This window comes from Pleurodeles waltl, chromosome 10 (genome assembly GCF_031143425.1).
Source record: "Pleurodeles waltl isolate 20211129_DDA chromosome 10, aPleWal1.hap1.20221129, whole genome shotgun sequence".
Classification (NCBI taxonomy): Eukaryota; Metazoa; Chordata; class Amphibia; order Caudata; family Salamandridae; genus Pleurodeles; species Pleurodeles waltl.
Genome location: NC_090449.1, coordinates 424,480,525 through 424,498,959, shown reverse-complemented (window position 1 = coordinate 424,498,959; position 18,435 = coordinate 424,480,525). Strand labels below are relative to the sequence as shown.

General features: G+C 44.7%; 1 protein-coding gene across 3 annotated transcripts in view; it reads right to left on the bottom strand.

The window, feature by feature from the left end:
• Positions 1 to 18,435, bottom strand: part of WDR90 (WD repeat domain 90) — a 1,338,149-nt gene that overhangs the window by 1,307,605 nt on the left and 12,109 nt on the right. For all 3 annotated transcript variants that reach the window (XM_069210679.1, XM_069210680.1, XM_069210681.1), the window contains exon 2: positions 13,306 to 13,397. In XM_069210679.1, the coding sequence (XP_069066780.1) occupies positions 13,306 to 13,397 (92 nt within the window). The remainder of the gene's footprint in view (positions 1 to 13,305; positions 13,398 to 18,435) is intronic.

The window sequence follows — 18,435 nt, the reverse complement described above, 5'->3', positions numbered from 1 at the left end:
TTCAAAACTGTACTTCAAAACTGCAAACAAAAATATTTCAAGAAAAAAAGTGTAATGGAAACACATGAAGAATATACATTTGTGAGTCTACAGGATGGGGTTGCAGGTGGGAGGGCTGAAGGGGGTGCTGTTGGTTGTAGTCAAAAGCCTTTGAAACACCAAATGCTCCAAATTCTACTTCAGTCACCTACAATATTTTCTTCGTTCTTGGTAGCAGATGATAACACAGGATAGATATTAGTCATTTATCGAATAAAGTCATAGGAATTTCATTTCATACAGAAGCTTCTTTGTGTATTTCTAATTAAGTGTACAATGTGTTATAGACTGTGCTCAATTTGTTGCACAACTATCTTACTGTCTTTCTTGTTGATTTGGGGTGCCAAACTTAACCAAAATGTTTAAGGTATTCTTGTAGGCAGGTGTAAGGCCTACGGTGCCAATAATAAAAGTCCACAGTTCTGCAGTTTTGTTTTTGCATCTAAGTTTTCTAAAATAATGTAATGAGTCATCTTTTGTTTTATGCATTCTTAGATTGAGTCAACAGTGCACGTTTGACAAGTCATTGCTCTCAGACCCTGTAGCTTTTAGTAAATCCATGATAGCAAAATATCCTGTAGACATTCAGGAGTGCTAATAAAATACGCAGCATACAATAAGAATTTGGGGTGCAAAATTGTGTAACATATCAGAAGGACAATTCAATGGCAATTTTCGATGCACTCATGAATTAGATGGGATGACTTACTCTGCAAGAGCTTATTTTCCTTCAAGAGAGCACGCCGAGGACCACAACACATTTAACAACTAGGTATAGGTGTGTTTTACACAGTATGTGCTCATACATGCATGTGTGGGCCAATACTGAGATATGTAAACCAGGGTATTTACTGACACTATGAGGACGCATTTTATTGAGCAGATCGAAAGTGTCAAAGAGGATGATAAGAATTTAGTTTGGGTTGAATTATTTGAGAAAGCCTGACAAAGTGATTAGCAAGCAACACACGTGGGATTGAACTGGACACTACATTCTATTAAAAGTGACCAAAAAACAGCTCTTACTTGTAGGGCCTAAAATGGAGTTGGCTGCATTCTGTACCAACTGAAGCAGCACTTAAAGCTACTTGGGAACCCCAGGAATATGACTAACATGAATATCCAAGAAGAAGTAGATGGAGGTTATCAATGCTTAGTATCTAGCTCCCTAAAGGAGGTATTGGAAAGGGCACCCACCACACAGCTTTAATATGGTGCTACAATTAAGTCAAAGTCAATCTTAAACCTTTAATTCTCCACTCAAAGAGACAAGTCTTGGGTGAATCCCCACTTAATGTCAAACTAAAGTGTAACCCAGATAATTCCTCATGCCTCACACCAATCAAGGTTTTAGTCTACTTTCTGTTAAGTGGAGACCAGTTGCAGACCATATTGTATCAGATTTTGCTCATACAACTATGGAAAAGTAATACTATCCCACCAGATTATGCTCAATTAAGCAGCAATGTGACTTAATTGAGCGGTTTGTGTCCTCATGTTTTTTTTTCTGTATTTAAGATTTTTTAAATCAGTGCCTACATACCCTCAGTTACTGTTTAAAAGTGAATGTACATAAAAAAGGAAGCATGTACGTTTTTAAAATTAAGAATGCAGTTTTCAATTTCTGTTACTGACCATTAGAGTAGTTTCATGTTTTGGCCCAAGAACAACTTTAGCTCTTACCATTTGATTTAGTTGACCATTAATCCTTATCCTAGAAGAATAGGTTACTTACTTTCGGTAATGCTTAGACACTTTATTTAGTCACAGCTTCCTTATCTTAAATTATTCCTCACTCAGAATATTCCTAGGCGTCAAACTGGATTTGGAAATGTGAGCGATATCCATTGCATGCTGGTAGATGGCATAATTTGGCTCAGTGTGCGGTCAATGGTATCACCCGTGCTTTAAGTGATGTGCGCAGTGCCTGTAAAGGTGCCACTCAAGCACACTGACCTCAGTTCTTGACTTTTTCCATACTAGGCGCATAAAGCCAAGCTGAGGAGGAATGACTGGTGTGCCAAAGTGAGATCCAAAAGGATCTCTGAAGTTGTGAAGATGGTCCAAAGACCAGGGAGGAAGGGTGGGTTGGTAAGGAATCGGTGGCTAGCTAGAGTCTGAGATAAAGCATTACAGAAGGTAAGTAACTTGTTCATCTGTTAGAGACTTTGGTGAACACCTGAGGGGCACGGGTTAGGCCACAGGGAAACAAATCAAACTGAATGTTCGTGGCCCAACATGAACCACAGATAGCGTATGTGGCCAGGCAGGATAGGAATGTGGAATTAAGCGTCCTGCAAGTTTAACACTACCATCCAGTCTAAAGATAACATCTGACCTAAAGTCAGCTTCTTGAACTCTTCCTTTTTCAAGAAGGACAAAGATCTAGCATAGGACTGATACCTCCATCATTCTTTGGCACCATAAAGTCACATAAATACCAACCATGACCTTCTTCTGATGCTGGCACCCTCTGAATGGTTCCTTCGGCCAGAAAGGCCAGTACTTCTTGCCACAAGAGAACGAGGTGGTCATCTGTCAGCCGAGATGGAGGTAGTGGCAATGGAGTTTGTTGGCACCAGAAGGCTTAACCCCATTGGACAATCTGGAGCACCCATTTGTCTGATGTTATGTCCCTCCATTGGTGCAGATGGTATCAGATTCTGCCACCAAGTGAATGCCCATGCTGGACTGGAAGCAAGCTAAAGAGGCTTTGACTGTGCAGCTGCCAGAGGGTTGTGGGGGAGGGTGGACTTGTGGCTTCTACAAACCTTGTGGGCCCCGTCGATGGCCGCAAAAGACTGAGCCTGATGACTATGGTAGCTGGGTTGGAAAGGACGCGGCTGGCGGCCCCTCCATGGAAAGGGTGGGAGGTGGAATGCGGCTGTCAGGGGCTATGGAGGCCAAAAAACCTAGCAGTGGTCGCACCATCTTTAAAACTTTAATGCTAAATCCACCTTCTCTCTGAAAAGATGGGTCCCATCGAAGGGCATGTCCATGACCGACATTTCCTGGAAAGCCAGTATCCTCAACAAGGCATGTCACAGTGCCACCAAAGAATCAATTGCTCTGCAAAGTGAGTCGTTCATATCTAATCTGCATCTTATTGTGAACTTTACAACAATTGCTTGGTAACGTATGGCCCCGGGACTCAACTGGGAGCATAGGCAGCACTTTTGCAACCCATTGAGCTCACTGAACAGTGCCAGGTTGGCAGAAGAAAAATATCCTTTTTCAGAAGGTAGCCAGCCTCTTTGATTACCTATATGGTGGTGTAGTAGGGTATCCACCAGGATTGAGTCCGGAAGTTGAGGCCTGGACTACCTGACTCTCAAGGGTCAGGGCATGGGAGACAAAGCTGGTTCCCGGTAGAGGGGCGATAACAGCGAGCAATGGCCCTGTGCCTGGCTTAGCACAGGCCCAGAGCAGGACATCAGGGAGGGTTTCGTTGAAGGGTAGTAGGGCTTCTGATGGAGACATCAGTTGAAACAAGTGCCAAATCATTGGTTTGACTTGAATCATGGGCACCTGCAGGTCAAAGACCTCAGATGCCCTCTAAACCACCACCGCAAAGGAAGCCTCTTCCTCCATAGCCACTGTGGGAGAGAAGAGGAGGCCAGTGTTTAGTGAGGTGTCCAGACTTATGATATCAGCCAGGTCCTAATACCAGTTGTCATCGGCCACAGACTCTGCAAGGAGGTCAGTGTAAGAATAGAGATACTCAGATCAACTCCCTTTGTGTTCCTCAGTGAGCTCTTCAGTGTAATAGGGCCCCATCCCCAATTCAGGCCTGTGGGTTTCGTCCGCAGCGGAGCAAACATATTGCGGCACCAGTCCAGCTCCGTATCAGAGTCAGGAATCACAATGGGTTTAGTGCAACTGAAGGCAGTCGCGGCACTAGGACAGTCCCCTGAGGTGGTTGCAAAACTGTGGCTGATCCACTAACTGATCCCAAGGGAGACGACTGGTGCAGAGGCCAAACCTGCTGGCTCAGCTCCAGTCAAAAGCCTTCCGAAACCTGTGGGACCCAAAGGTGCTGGACAGGGGATTGACTGCCAAAAGAAAAAAGGCCTCAAAGCCCAGAATTCACCCTTGCATCGTCTGAAGAATGTCAAAGAGTGCTTTCACTTCTTCTTGAGACTTACCAGAAGATGTCCTGGAGAGAGCAAAGGACCTATGTGAGTGACACCGGGAGCAATCCCAAGACCTCCCACGCAAACGGGACATACAGCAGTGTGTAGTCATGTGGCGAGTGAACAGTCCAGCTTGAACTGCCAGTGGGTGATACCTTAAAATCGGTTCCAAGGTGCTTGTTTCCTGTCCAGGGAGGACCAGGCCTTCCACTTCGGGCTGGACTTTTCCCATGGGGAGCAGAGTCAGGACTGATTTGCATAAGGCTGGGTCCAAACTGGGGTGGCATGGTGGGCAAAAAAAATAAAAAACAATGGCTTGAACCCAGATCTATGACGGAGGGTGAATGTTTGCATTTTTGAGCATTCCGTTCATCTGTTCTTCTTGCTTTTGTCACCCTAAGTGGGAAGGGTATATCGAGACGTGGGCCCCTTGCTCACTGTCACTGGATTCAAGCTATCCTGGCTGAAGAAGGGTGATATCCTGAAACTGCTCACACAAGGTTTGTTTCCGGTCCACGGAGGACCTGGCCTGGCAGTTCGGGCTGGACGGTTCCCTTGGGGAGCAAGGTCAAGACTGATGTGCATATTGCTGGGTCAAAACTGGGGTGGCATGGTGAGCAAACAATTAATTAAACCCAGATCTGTGACGGAGGGTGAATGTTTGCATTGTTCAACAATCCATCCATCATCTTTTTTTTTTGCATTGACAAAGCATGCCACAATAGTGCATGGGATTCTGTGGTAGCCTTGCAAGATATTCAATACAAAGTAACTGCTAAAGCAGCAGAAATTGAATTGGTTATTCATAAAAAAATAATGAAACAAGCATTAGTAAAGCCAGTAGGTCTTGCTTTGAGGACCTATTGACGTTAGCAGTGCTGGTTTGTGAGGCAGGGAGATGCATGGGGAAAAGCACCCAAAAGACCACAGTGAGCATTGGGGTGAAGCACATGATGGAGAGATTACCAATTTTCTGTTTGGGGTGGGGTGGGGGTGAGGGGAGAGAGAGAAAGGGTTACAGGGGGAAGAACACAAGTGACAGCAAAATGGGGCAGGAGTGTTTTCCAAGGGGGTGAAAATGGAGAGACTAACTAGGGAGAAACTACAGGCGAGCAGGGATCTGCAGGAGGGGAAGCACCCGAAGAACGTAACAAGGAGCACAGGGGTCACATGGGGAAACACATTAAGGAGAGAGCGACACAGAGTGTGGGGGTATTTTGAGGGAGAGAAGCACACAAAAGGAAGAAAGCTCATATAGGAGAGAGCAACACTGAGGGTGGGGACAGCAGAGAGAAGCACATCATAAAGAGAGCAACATACAGGATGGCAGCAGAGGTGTATGGCCAGAGGAAAAGCACAAAAGGGAGAACGCTGTAAAACAGGCGGTTTTATGGACTGCTTAACCAAAAAAAAAAAAAAAAAGTTCCCTAAAAGTAAACTGCTGAAAGATACAAGTCAGCCAAGTAAAAGAATGGTAAAGAGGCAATGTAGTAAGAGAGGGATAAACAAGATAAGATAACGAAAGCCATTGAATAAGAAGCAAATAAAAGTAACATGAAAGCCAACCAACAGTAACCAATGGGCTGGCTGAAAGCCTGATATTAACTCCTTGGTAAGCACACAATAGGTCTTTAGCAACCAGACAGCTTGCTCTGTCTGGGAGGCAAGACTAAAAATAGACAGAATCCATTTTCACTCATTGTTTAGGACACTACCTTAACTCCCTTTAGAGAGCTATTTTAGATTTAAGTATTTCTAAATGTTATCATTAAATTGCCAATACAAAGACCAAAAGTTGTAAATCTCTTTTATTCTCTTTACAATTTCTAAGGGACAATGTGCAGTGACCAGTGTTTCGCACATCCAGGCTCCCTCTACTTATATGAACGGACAAAAACATATACTCAAAGAGGAAAGCGAAGTGAAGTCCCCACCCAAGGGTATGGAGTAGTTAGAGGAGAGCTGGAAGTACTAGGCACTCCAAGAGGTGAGTACCTGAGTGACACCCCCCCCCCCACCCCCGCCCCCCAGGAGAGCAGAGGTAAGTACCTGGTATTTCCAAGGACTAACAAGATGACTTAGAAAATAGACTGTGCAAGAACAGAACCAGACCAAAGGAAACCAAAGGTGGGTTCTGGAAGAAGAGACCTGCAAAAGAAGGGGACAGAGTCCAGTCCACAATGCAGTGTCCAGTCAGGGCAGGAGCCACTACACAACCTTCTATGGATGACAATACGGCTCGACTGGGGAAGAAGGCGGCTATGGAGCCCAGGAGCTGAAGAGGAGTCCTTGAAGCAGTGCAGATGGTGTCCCACATCAGATGTCGGGTTGCAGATGGTCAGTGGTTTAGGAGAACCACCAACAAGCCTTGGCAAAAGCAAGAAGAAGCAAAAGTATAGTTGCAAAGCTGAAGGGGACCAGCAAGCCCTGTGGGGGAGGGGGGGGGGGGGGGGGAGATCCTCAGAGGGGAATCCAGGCTGACCCTTAGCAGTCGGGAGAGCCAGCAGAAGCAGTTGCAGCTCCCACAGGCAACTCACTGGCAGCAGACACTGCAAGCTGCAGTGAGGCCCAATCAGCACACCTGTAGATGAGTTCCACATCGTTAGAGCAGCAGAGAGGAGACTGTTCTTGGCAAGATGAGGTGCTGGAGGCTGTGGCTACTCCGAGCCTGAAGATCCCTTGGAGCAGGAGTCAACAAGCCTTGATTACTGCAGGAGTCGCGGTGCACAGGGCTACTGTCCTGCACAGAGAGGCAAGGGCTTACCGTCTCCCAAGTTGGAAGGCAGGCAGAGAGGACCAAGGGCACCCTAAGACTACCACCTGTGATACAGGATCCACACGGTTCCAGAGGAGAGCACATCCACACAGCCAGTCGTCGTTGCTGTAGGTGCCTGCAGATGCAGGGGAGCGACTCCTTGTAGGAAACTGGCTCTGTATATACTATATCAAAATGTGATACAGTGTGCACAGAGTCCAGGGGTTCCACAGAGGCAATAATAATGCTCTATTTGTGGTAGTGTGGTCGAGCAGTTAGGCTTATCAGAGGGTAGTGTTAAGCATTTGTTTTACACACACACTAGAAGAAATACACACTCAATGACTTAAGTCCAGACAAATAGGATTTTATATAGAAAAATATGTTTTGTCAATTTATTACTAGAACCACATGATTCAGCTTGCAGGTAAGTACATAAATTGAAAGGTACTTTGCATAGGTATATTCAGGACTTTGAACCAACATCAACAGTACATACTGTTTTCTTTAAAATGGCAAACAAAAGCTATTTTAAAAGTAGACAGTGCAATTTTCAACAGTTCCTGGGGGAGGAAAATAAAGTACAGTTTCTGAGGTAAGTAACAAACTTACAGTCTTGATCTCCGGGGCATAGTTAGCCCACCATTGGCGGTTCAGGCTATCCCCAAAACACCCAACACCAGCAACACGGGGCCAATAAGGTGCAGAGGTCAAACATGAGCCAAAATAACATGGGCCCCTATGGAGACAGTGGGTACTCCGGTTCCAGTATGCTTGCAGGTAAGTACCCACGTTGTTGGAGAGCAGACCTGGGGGGGGGGGGGGGGGGGGGGGGGAATTTAGAGGAGCACTGGAGGGGCCCCAAGTAGGCACGAATAACACACCCTCAATGGCAGAGGGGCGGCCGGGTGCAGGGTGCAAACAGGGCATAGGGTTTCCAATGAAATTCTATGAGGGGACCCCGGGACTCACTTAGGCGTTGCAGGAAGGACACAGGGGCTCCTCTGGCAAGCCACCGACTAGATAGCTGGTCATTGCTGCACCGGTGGTCGGTTTCTCTGGAGTCTGGGGGATGCGGGTGCAGTGCTTCTCCAGGCGTCGGATATCTTTGTCCCGGGCAGTCACAGTCAGGGGAAGTCATCGGAATTCTCTCTGCAGACGTCGTCATGGGGGTTTGGAGGGTCAACCCAGGGTGGGCTTGTGTTCCCAATCGCCTGGGGACCCTTTCTTGCTGGGTGGACCAGTTGGACACGGGCCATGGGCGTCGGGTGTCCAGGGGTCAAGACTCGCACATCCAGAGTGAGGTGGGAATCCTTGATTGAAAGGATTTGGACAGTGCCGCTGTCCTCAGGAGTTCTTGGTCCTTTGGGGTGCAGGGCAGTCCTTTATAGTTGTCCAAGGTCGCTGGACTCACTGGATGTGTTGCGGTTCTTCTTGCAGGTTCTTTGAAGCAGGAGACAGGCCGGTAGGGCTGGGGCCAAAGCAGTTGTCATTCTCTGCTGGGGTTTCAGCTTAGCAGTCCTTTTTCTTGTAGGTCACCAGGAATCTGACGACTAGGGTTCAGGGAATCCCTTAAAAACTAAATGTAGGGGTGTTTTTAGGGGTCAGAGGGCAGTAGCCGATGGCTACTGTTCCCAGAGGGTGGCTACACCCTTCTTGCGCTCCCGCCCTTTGGGGAGGGGGGCACAAACCTATCCCTATTGGTCCCTGTCCTCCAAACCAAGATTTGAGGATTCTGCGAGGGGCGGGGAGGGCATGGGGGTTGTCACCTCGGCTCTGGTCAGCTTAGGGGTGGTCCTGGCTGGAGGGTCACTCCTCCCTGCTTTACCTAATTTTACCACTGTCTTGCTGCCACAAAGTGGGGCTTTGTCTGGGGGGCGGGCAACTCCACTAGCTGGAGTGCCCTGGGGCACTGTAATCCAGGGTTCACCACCAGGTGTAACAGTTTGAGGGGAAGGTGTGAAGCACCTCCACCCAGGACTGGCTTCGTTTCGGACCGCAGAGTGCACAAAGGCACTTACCCCATGTGGTCAGAAACTTGTCTGAAAGTGGCAGACTGGCACAGACCAGTCAGTCCTACACTAACAAAGGTACAGCTTTGGGAAAAGAACACTGGTGCTGGGACCTGGTTACCAGGGTCCCAGCACACTTCCAAACAAGGCTGGCATCAACACTAGGAAAAACATGGGAGGGGTAACCCTGCCAACAGTGGCATTTTCCTACACTCCAAGGGAGATACCTTCTGGTTTCCTAGTGCAGCTGAAGTCTTGCCGACCTCAGAGGATGCCCAGCAGGGGAATTGTTGCAGCTGTTGGGATGAGCCAGGGAAACAATGTTGCAAGGTGAGGGCTTCTCAGGAGTTGCAGTTCCAATGGCCAGGAGCAGAAGTAAACGATGCAAATGAGTCCTGGTGGAGTCTTGCATGTCGAATCTGGGGACCCACCAGCAAGGGAGTCCCTAAGTAGCCATAAAAGGGGGTTTTGTCACCTTGCAAGGTGAAGACCTATCAGGAGGTGTCTATGACGTTACCTGCCTGGCCTGGTCACTCAGATGCTCTCAGGGGCCTCTGCTCATCTTGGTTTCAAGATGGGAGAATCAAGTGGCCACCTTGAGAAGCTCTGGGCCCCACCCCTGGGGTGGTGATGGACAAAGCAGTGGTCACTTCCTTTTCCTTTGTCCAGTTTCGTGCCAAAGAAGGGACCGGAGGTCCCTCCACAGATTCAAACCGGTTTATGCAAGGAGGGTACCAAATGTGCCCTTCAAGGCAAACTGGTGTCTTGGGAAGGCTACCCCTCCTAAGCCTTGTAACACCTATTTCAAAGGGAGAGGGTGTTGCCTCCCTCTCCCACAGGAAATAATTTGTTCTGCCTTCCCCCTACTTGAGCTGGTCAAGCAGCAGGAGGGTAGAAACCAGTCTGACAGGCGTCAGCAGTGCAGGCTGCCCAAAAAACCCTGGAAGACTAGTAGGAGCAATACCGGGGGGTCCTCTAAGGAGACCCCAGAGTGCATGGAATCATGCAACCAATACTGGCAACCGTATTGGGGTATGATTCAGACATGTTTGATACCAAATATGCCTAGGTTCAGAGTTACCATTATGCAGCTGGACACAGTGAGTGTAAAATGGCTTCCCCAAACTTACAAAGTCCAGTGCAATGGAACTGGAGTTTGTAAGGACATCTCTGCTCATGCAGGGGTGCCCTCCCACACAGAGACCTGCACCCTGCCCTTTTGGCTGAAAGGGCCTACCATGGGGTGAATTACAGTGACCTGGTAAAGCTACTTGTAGTGAAAGGGTGCATGCGCCTTTTTACACAGGCTGCAATAACAGGCCTGCAGGCACATTTTGCATGGACTCCCATCGGCGGCATAATACATGCTGCAGCCCATGGGGGAACCCTGCTTCCCCAATGACCTGGGTACCTAAGTACCATATACTAAGGACTTATAGGGGTACACCATTATGCCAATTGTGGAGTGCAAAAAGGTCCTAGGCAACCAAATTTGGAGAGTGAGCACAATCACTGGCGTCCTGGTTAGCAGGATCACAGTGAAAACAGTTTAAGCACAGTGACAACAGTCAAAAGTGGGGGTAACCATGCCAAAAAGAGGGTATTTTACCACACTCATCACGAGTGCTCCAGTAACTGGTGTGATATTTATCACACCTGATAAAATCAGAGTCCAGCAAGTCAAAATTTATCAGGTGTGATAAATACCACCCAATTGTGGGTTTTCAGGGGAATAATGTGGATTTAGGTGTCTGCTGTCCAGTACAAACCAGGCAGTTTACAAATAAACAGGTTTGACCTGATGATATTTACTACAAAACTCATAACTGCAGTATGAGTAACAGTAGTCACTGCACATATTGCAACTAAATAGCCACCATTAACGAAGACGTAAAAGTACTTGCTTTTCCAGATGTGTTTCTGTAGCTTTTATGCAACTTACAACTCTTTTATAGTGCATACTGTTCACTGATTCGCTTATAGGTGTCTGGGTGTGTTCAACCTGTGGAAGGACGTTTATGACTGGACGGAATTAAGAGAGCTGGAGTTTAAGTTAAATGCAATGCAAGTTTCTCAGGATGCCTTTAAGTGAGCTATAGTGTTTAGACTACATGATCATCCAATTCTTAGCCTCTCTGTAGAGAATACAAGAGAATAGTCACATAAATACAAATTGGAATTTACATTTTATGTAGAAGTGTGAAAAGTACAAACAGAGCTGTTACAATACTGACAGTGTTTACAGAAAAAGAAACTAACCTGTGGGAGAATGAGAGCGTGTGTGAAATAGAGAGGGCATGGTGAGTGGGAGTTAATGTAAGGAACTACTTGAAGGACAGATTGACAAAACAACAAAGAAGGAATTAGGTGATGTGTGAGATATGCATATCAAGGATTTCAGAAATATGTGCAGAGAATAAGGGCGTATGTGACTTACATTCTGAGAGAAGGCAGTGGAAAGTGGTGTGAGGGGGAGAACGGTAGTGAACAAAGCACTATGAAGACCAATTCCCCTTCCATAGGCCTTAGTAATGTTTAATTCAGTCTAATATTTGCAGAATCTAAACATTTTCAATTCTAATTATTTACAACAGAAATCATTTTTGTTGCTTATTTATCAGATACTGCTAACATGCATTGGCAAAGAAAATAGTTCTGGCTTCCTTTAGGCATAAACTTTTGTTTGACATGTCTGTATGCAATAACAGAACACTCAGAAGCACCCAAAATTCTGGTGAGGTGGCAGACTAGGTTACGCACTATATTAGTTCACATTTTTTAAGCCACACTCTTTATTTAAGAGGCCACCCTTCTTGGAAAGGATTCCTAGTTTTGCTTTTTAGTCAATATCCCCTTTAGCGACACCTCTACACACACCCCTGCACACCACACCCTACACAAAAACATACACATACACACACGCCCTAAACTCTATGCAATGTAAACAAGTCATTCATAGCAATTGAGTTTACTATATCACTGCATTGACATTATAGAACAGTTCCTAAGTAGATCACTTCCCTTTTCTGGGATTTGAGGCTCCATATCAGAAAAGGGTTATGGGCTCAACTCATCCCCTTCACACTAGATCTGTGTTGGTTTCAATTCATATAAAATGTGGTCAGACTTAAACTAGCCAATCATGCATCTAAATAAGGAGCAAAGATTCTCCTCCAAATTTACTGTTCATCCTGTCTCAGAGGCAAGGAATGCCACCCTAACAAAGGAACCCCATCCTAAGGCTCTTGAGGCATTTCACCTTCAGCTATTTGTTAGTGGGGAAATAAGGTGCCTTCTGGTTACAGGGTATAGTCCTGCATCATCTTTTCTCTTTGATTAGCATTATTCGTTGGATAGTGAAAACATGCTCATTGAAGTAATGTGATGTGATGCACCATTTGAAACCCCACTGCCTACAACTTATTTTAGATTTCAGTTCCCTGAAAGAGGGCCAGAGTAATTTTCCGAGATTCCATATATTACTTTTATGGTGAGTTATAAAGGAAGCCCCCCAAATTGATGAGTTTTTGACATTTATTACTACTTTGTCAAATTGTGTTCAAACATCGAACAGACAAGTTCAGTTTAAATATAAAGAGGAACAAAGAACATGAACAAACAATTCAATTTAGAGTTAAATAACCATTCCCAGAGTGAAAGCACACCACCATTAAAAAAAAAAAAAACTGTTTTAAAGCAACTGAGGTAACTCATACTATGCACACTCTACCGAATCCAGATTTAATCTAGAAGACCCAGGATCATATGCTGCTAACAGTGACTCGACCCCTCATCAGTTCAAAGTTGAAAGAATTACCACCACTGAATTACGCAATTTTAAGAGCTGGCATTAAATGATCAACAAAAATGTAAAATTTTGGAGGCAAGTAACTTATCAAAGGAGTGTTCAGTATGATCTGAAGGATTGCTTGTTGGCCACAATCAGAAACTGTTTTTTTGTTTTCAAATTGTTCACCTTGAACTATGTTAGAATCAGAGTATTTTGCTCAACTGTCTTTTTGGCTCTTTAGTCTTCAATGGCCTAGACCCCACCCCCCTCTCCTCCATGGCCTAACTCCCCCACCCCAGTACCTTGAGCAGTGGTGCCCCGCTCACTACAATTTTGCAATCAGAGGGCCCATTGCTCCTTATGCGTTTCATACTTCTGAGTAAGGTGTACGCTTGCATGGTTAATTGGCGCACATAGCCCTGGGTGCAGTGCATAGACCTTTCATTGTCACACACACAGGAAAAACATTAGAAGGAACGCTGGCTGTACCTGCAATTCTTCCAATCTGCTCTCTATCTGCCAAATGAGACCAAAATATATCTGCCAAACATCAAGGTTCAAAGAATACCACCATACCATAATTGTGCTCACGTCTCCTTCCTTTGATGACCTCTTCCACTCGTCAATCTTTACATGTTTGAAGACGTTCACAAATGGATGCTGCCATACTGAGGAAAGAGAAACCTCCTGTCAGACGCATCTTCATTGTTCAATTTGTAAAATGAATCCACCAGCATACTTTAACGGTATTGTCAACAAGTCTGTTGCTTGCCTAGTAGTATGATACATTCATTACCTTCTGCCTTTAGCTGACACAGGGAAAGAAAGTGTGTTACTCCCTTCTTCTAACAGAAAATTTAGTTTGGCTGTGTAGTTGTTTCTAATGTTTTTGCTCTTACCTACACATTTGAAGCGCCATCTCTGCTGAATATACGGACAAGCTTGGCACTCCTGTAACTCTGTGCTTGCAATTTCAAGTTGAAGCTACATGACAGTTAGGAGCACTAACAAAATTACTGGTTCCGTTGAAAATATAGACCTACTTGAAGCAAAGAAAAAAATGCTAATTAAAACTATTCTGCTGTGAAAAACAGCATGTCAAAGAAAACATTAGAAAACTAAAAGACTATGCAGAAATAACTGCAGTTTAAAAGCAGAACAGCAGGAATGTCAAATCGAACTAATTCCAGGAGGGCCCAATGAAATCCAGCTCTAATTTTAATAATGTATTTTATGAACCACTTTAGAGAGTTTATGTTCCACTCTAAGCTTTTATCCCAGCGCCCTCCACTCAAACACTTATAACCACTTTTCGAAGCTAGGCCATGACCCAAAATACCCCTCCATCTACATATCTATATCCGCAGGACACTTCCAGAGCAAACTAATCTAAAACCTATCCTTCACCCAGTTTTAAGACTAATTTAGGAAAAAATAACCTACTGTACCACCATCTCTTAGGACTTAACCTAGGACAGGAAGGAAATCCACATCAATTACCACCTGCAATGACTCGATGTTCTTTGCTGATTTAACAAAGTTGCTGCCCTTCTACTGGATCATTTCCCACCACACCTTACTAGAGAGACAATTCAAGGTATTGCCCTGAACTGGATGTCTTCTGTCTTGCAGAAAAATCTCACATAAACACATTTCCTGCTTTCACATATGCCCTTTTTGCTGCAAATATAAGCATTTTATCACCTTCCTCCTTTGTCTCTTCTAGTCAACACATTCCCTAACCTACTTCAAGGCCTCATATTATCCAACCTCACCTGTAACAACTACACCAACATGCAGATCCCCTAAAACTGGAAAACACCACAGAGCGGGACTCCTATGCCAAAGGCACTTTCCTTCAAGAGGTGTGCCCAAATTCTTGAAGAACTACTTCAAAGAAACTTAATTAAAAAAAAAAAAAAAAAAAAAAATCTGGACATGAAAAGCCTTTATCTAGTAACATACTACCTCTCTTTGTACCTAGGCCTTCAAACTGACCCCCATCCCTTCGGATAAACTAAAAAGCAGTAATGATGAACTCGAGCCTCTTCCTGTCCCACACATTTAGAGCAACCAAATTCTCGTTCTTAATCATTCAAGCACGGTGTTGCATTTCACATCTTGCATTCCCACATAGGGTGTAGGCCACCACAGCCTTTGCCCTGTCTTGTCTAGAGAACGTGTAAGTATTTAATCCGAGGCCACCTTCTTTGCAGACTCCAGCAAAGCCAGAATATAGCTGCTTTACAACACCTACACCAAGACGTCCACAATCACAATATCTACAACCTTCAAGGTCTCTACTCTTTGCCTGTGGCAACATGAGTTTTCTTCAAGTCTGCCAGCCAGGAAATGCATGATATGGGGTCAATGCACCTACAACTCAAACTGTATATTCACTGCCATAGAAGGACCCTCAAACCCAGACTAGTCCAGAGTACCAAATCATGAGACTCACTGACGGCAAGTGTAAGGAGCTTTTGCAACCACCTCAAAGTTTAAAGAGCTGCTGAGTTGTGGGTGTTTCTAGACAGCCGAACCAATACTCCGAAATGTTTAACAAAAGGAAAATGGTACTATCTGCCTTATATCCTTCAGCCTCACTACTTGTCTAAGTGCAGCTATAGCTGTACCTCAACATGGTTATAGAGATCACACACAATTTTACTTTTCTTTGGGTCTCCCAAATCTCTGCAGTAGAAAACCAAAGCAACCTGAAGCTTTGTATATGGACATCAGATTACCAAATTGTGCAAGAAAGAGAGTAAGACATAACTGCCACGGTTGTTGATCTCCTAGCCAAGTTAAATGGTTCTAAATCTTGTTCAAAGGTCAATTCTACCAAGACTAACAAATATTTTTTTTTTGGCATCACACTTTCAACTCATGTTGAACAAACACCTATAAATTGGATGAGTTGTCTTGGGGGATATCTGTTGCAATTTGTGCTTATTCCTTCATAACTTTTTTCTAAAAATGATCAGGACCAATGTGCATTCCCCACTCGACCCTGCCACCCACCCACCAACCCTTCCAGTGAGAACTGAGAAAAACCACCAAAATGTGACAAAATGCTTACTTTATTTTCAGAAAATGGGATAAACAGATATGCAAAAAATTGTGAGTGAATGTTTTTAAATGGCATCAACAAAAGGTTTACAGTGCCAAGGGCAATCGCTTCCCAGTGTTCAGAAACAGGCAGAGTTCTAAAGGAAAATACTATTTTCACCATAGTTTTTGCAATTTTCTAAGTGAGGCCAATATATATATTGCGACTTTTACTTGCTTGTAGTGGGAAGATGTGAAACTCATGGTTGAACACAGAAAGGTATAGATTTCTGAGAAGTAGGCATTTGTGTAGACAGCTTATGGTTTTCTAAAAGAAACAAATAATGGAAATAAATAGTGAAAGTGGGAGAAACAAAAAGAAACAGGTTATAATGTGTGTGTCTGTCATCAATGACCTGCACCTTATAATGTTTTTTCATTGTGTTTTTACCATTTATCAATTCGTAATGCAAAATGTAATTAATAAATTGGGTAAGAATGAAAGCTATGCATTTTTTTAAAGTGCCAAAGAACCCAAGTTCAGGAAAAAGAGTTATCATACCACTCTGAATTAGGTGGTACTCATATCAGGTCATTTTGAGAGAGTTTTACAAAATGTGTCTTTTCTCCGTACTGACATTTGGAAGCCTAAAATGTAATGGAATTCAATACAACAAATGTTATACTATTCTGCATTTCAGAAAATTAGACACAAGGAAAACTCCAGGGTGGTGTGGTTTGTGTGGATCCCACCATTTGTTCATGGCCAGAATGCCCTGTAAATGTCAAAGTATGGGTGAAAATACAAATTTCTCTCTTTTATGTGACTGAAAACTCCAGAACTTGCATCCAACAGCAAACGTCCTATTTTCTAGCATTTCAACATTTTTCCAGAAAAAAACGATAGATACAATAGGCTCACCTACAAATGTGGGCTAACAAGAACTGGTCCAAACCTGGATCAGTTTAATGGAGTGTGACTGTGGTCTTCACATAAATACAGTTTGCTCCATTCCTGTCCCATGGGTTAGGCCCAACCCATTAAGTGGGTCCTTCTTTGTTTTCTTCTTCAGAAGGCAAGTAGCTATATTAAGACATTTTTCCACTGACTGGATGTACTCTAGATTTTTCCCCATAATAGTGGGGGAAATTGTGTTTTTATTCATACTTTGATATTTTTAGGGCACTGTCTGTAAGGAAACATGTTGAGATCTATGCAAGCCACACCATTCTGGATTCCCCTGGGTTTCTAGTTTTCAGACATGCCAGAAGTTGGAAGCGATCCCTGGGTGCTGGCCAACCACATATGTTGTAGCCAGCCCGCACGGAAAGAGAGAAGAGATTGGGAGTTTTTATTTGTAGTTTTGAGTTTGCAGGGTATTCTGGGTAAGAAAGAGTGTAGAGATTAACACAAGCCACAACACCCTGGCTTACGCTAGGTTTCTGTTTTCAGAACTACCTTCTGGCTGACCAAATGCCTGCATCCTCAGACATAGCCCATGGCACGGGAGAGGAAATTTGAAGTTCTTTAGGCATTGTTTTGGGATAGTGATAGACAGAATTGGGGCAACCCCCATTCTGCCTCGACCAAGGTAGAAACACTGTCTGTTCCACTGTCCTGAGACCAAGATGAGGCAGCTAAAAAAAAAAGAAAAAAAAAAAAAAAAGCCCATTTCTATTCAAATTTTCACCCTGGTGGTCTGATTAACTTCCATTCACCGTAGCAGGCCAGGATTGGAGGTAAACTATTCGGAGAATCGTGGGTGATGGCACCAAATACCTGGACAGGCTTTTTTGTTCATGGTGGTCTACTGGGCTTTCTGACACATGAATAGTTCGATTAGGACATTTACCCCAAATCTGCCCACCTCAGGCAGGAGAAAGGCCACAGATGAACAGGGAAAAAGTGTGAAAAGGAATGGCTACCAGGGCTTGTCGTCCGGACACTGTGCACAACTCCTCATCCATGGGCACAGTCTTTCTGCTCCCTTAGGGGTGCAGATTAGAGGTTTTCACCTCCAGTCTTCTTTCTCCAGGGGGAAGCAAGCCCAAGCACCAGAGTTTTAGTGTCTACAAAGAAATGGTGTTGGTTGCCATCCCATATTAGCAACGAGGTCCACACCAGAGCAGGTGGACTGTTTAGGTCCCTCACCTCAGTTTCAGCCCACGTGTCAGAATTACACCCAGAGAAATCTGCATGTCCTCACTTCATACGGGAGATGGTTTCAGTGATCGGGCTATATGCTCCGTTGGAGGACAAATAGTGGTCATGGACCAGAAAGACAATCTTGGGCCACAGGGTGAGGTGAAAGCATGAAGGCAGGAGGGGCTTGCTCATCTATTTCCTATTATTTTAAATCCTTTCCCGGTTATCAAGTGGTATTTCTGTCAAATGGGGTTGGCAGATTGGGGATAAACTCTCCCAATCAGTCACAAAGGTGAAGAAAGGCTGTCAGACACCAGGGGAGTAGGGGCAACATGTTGCGAGTTGCAGCAAAAACACACCTCCAGACCATCAACTCACTTTCAGAATGCCGGAGAGCCCTCAAGACCTGGCTGTTCGAATACGCCTCTGGGACCTGCAAGCACCTGGATACCCCATTGGGTGATCAGCCATGCTTTATAAATCATGATTGATAGAGGATTGTCCAGCTCGAA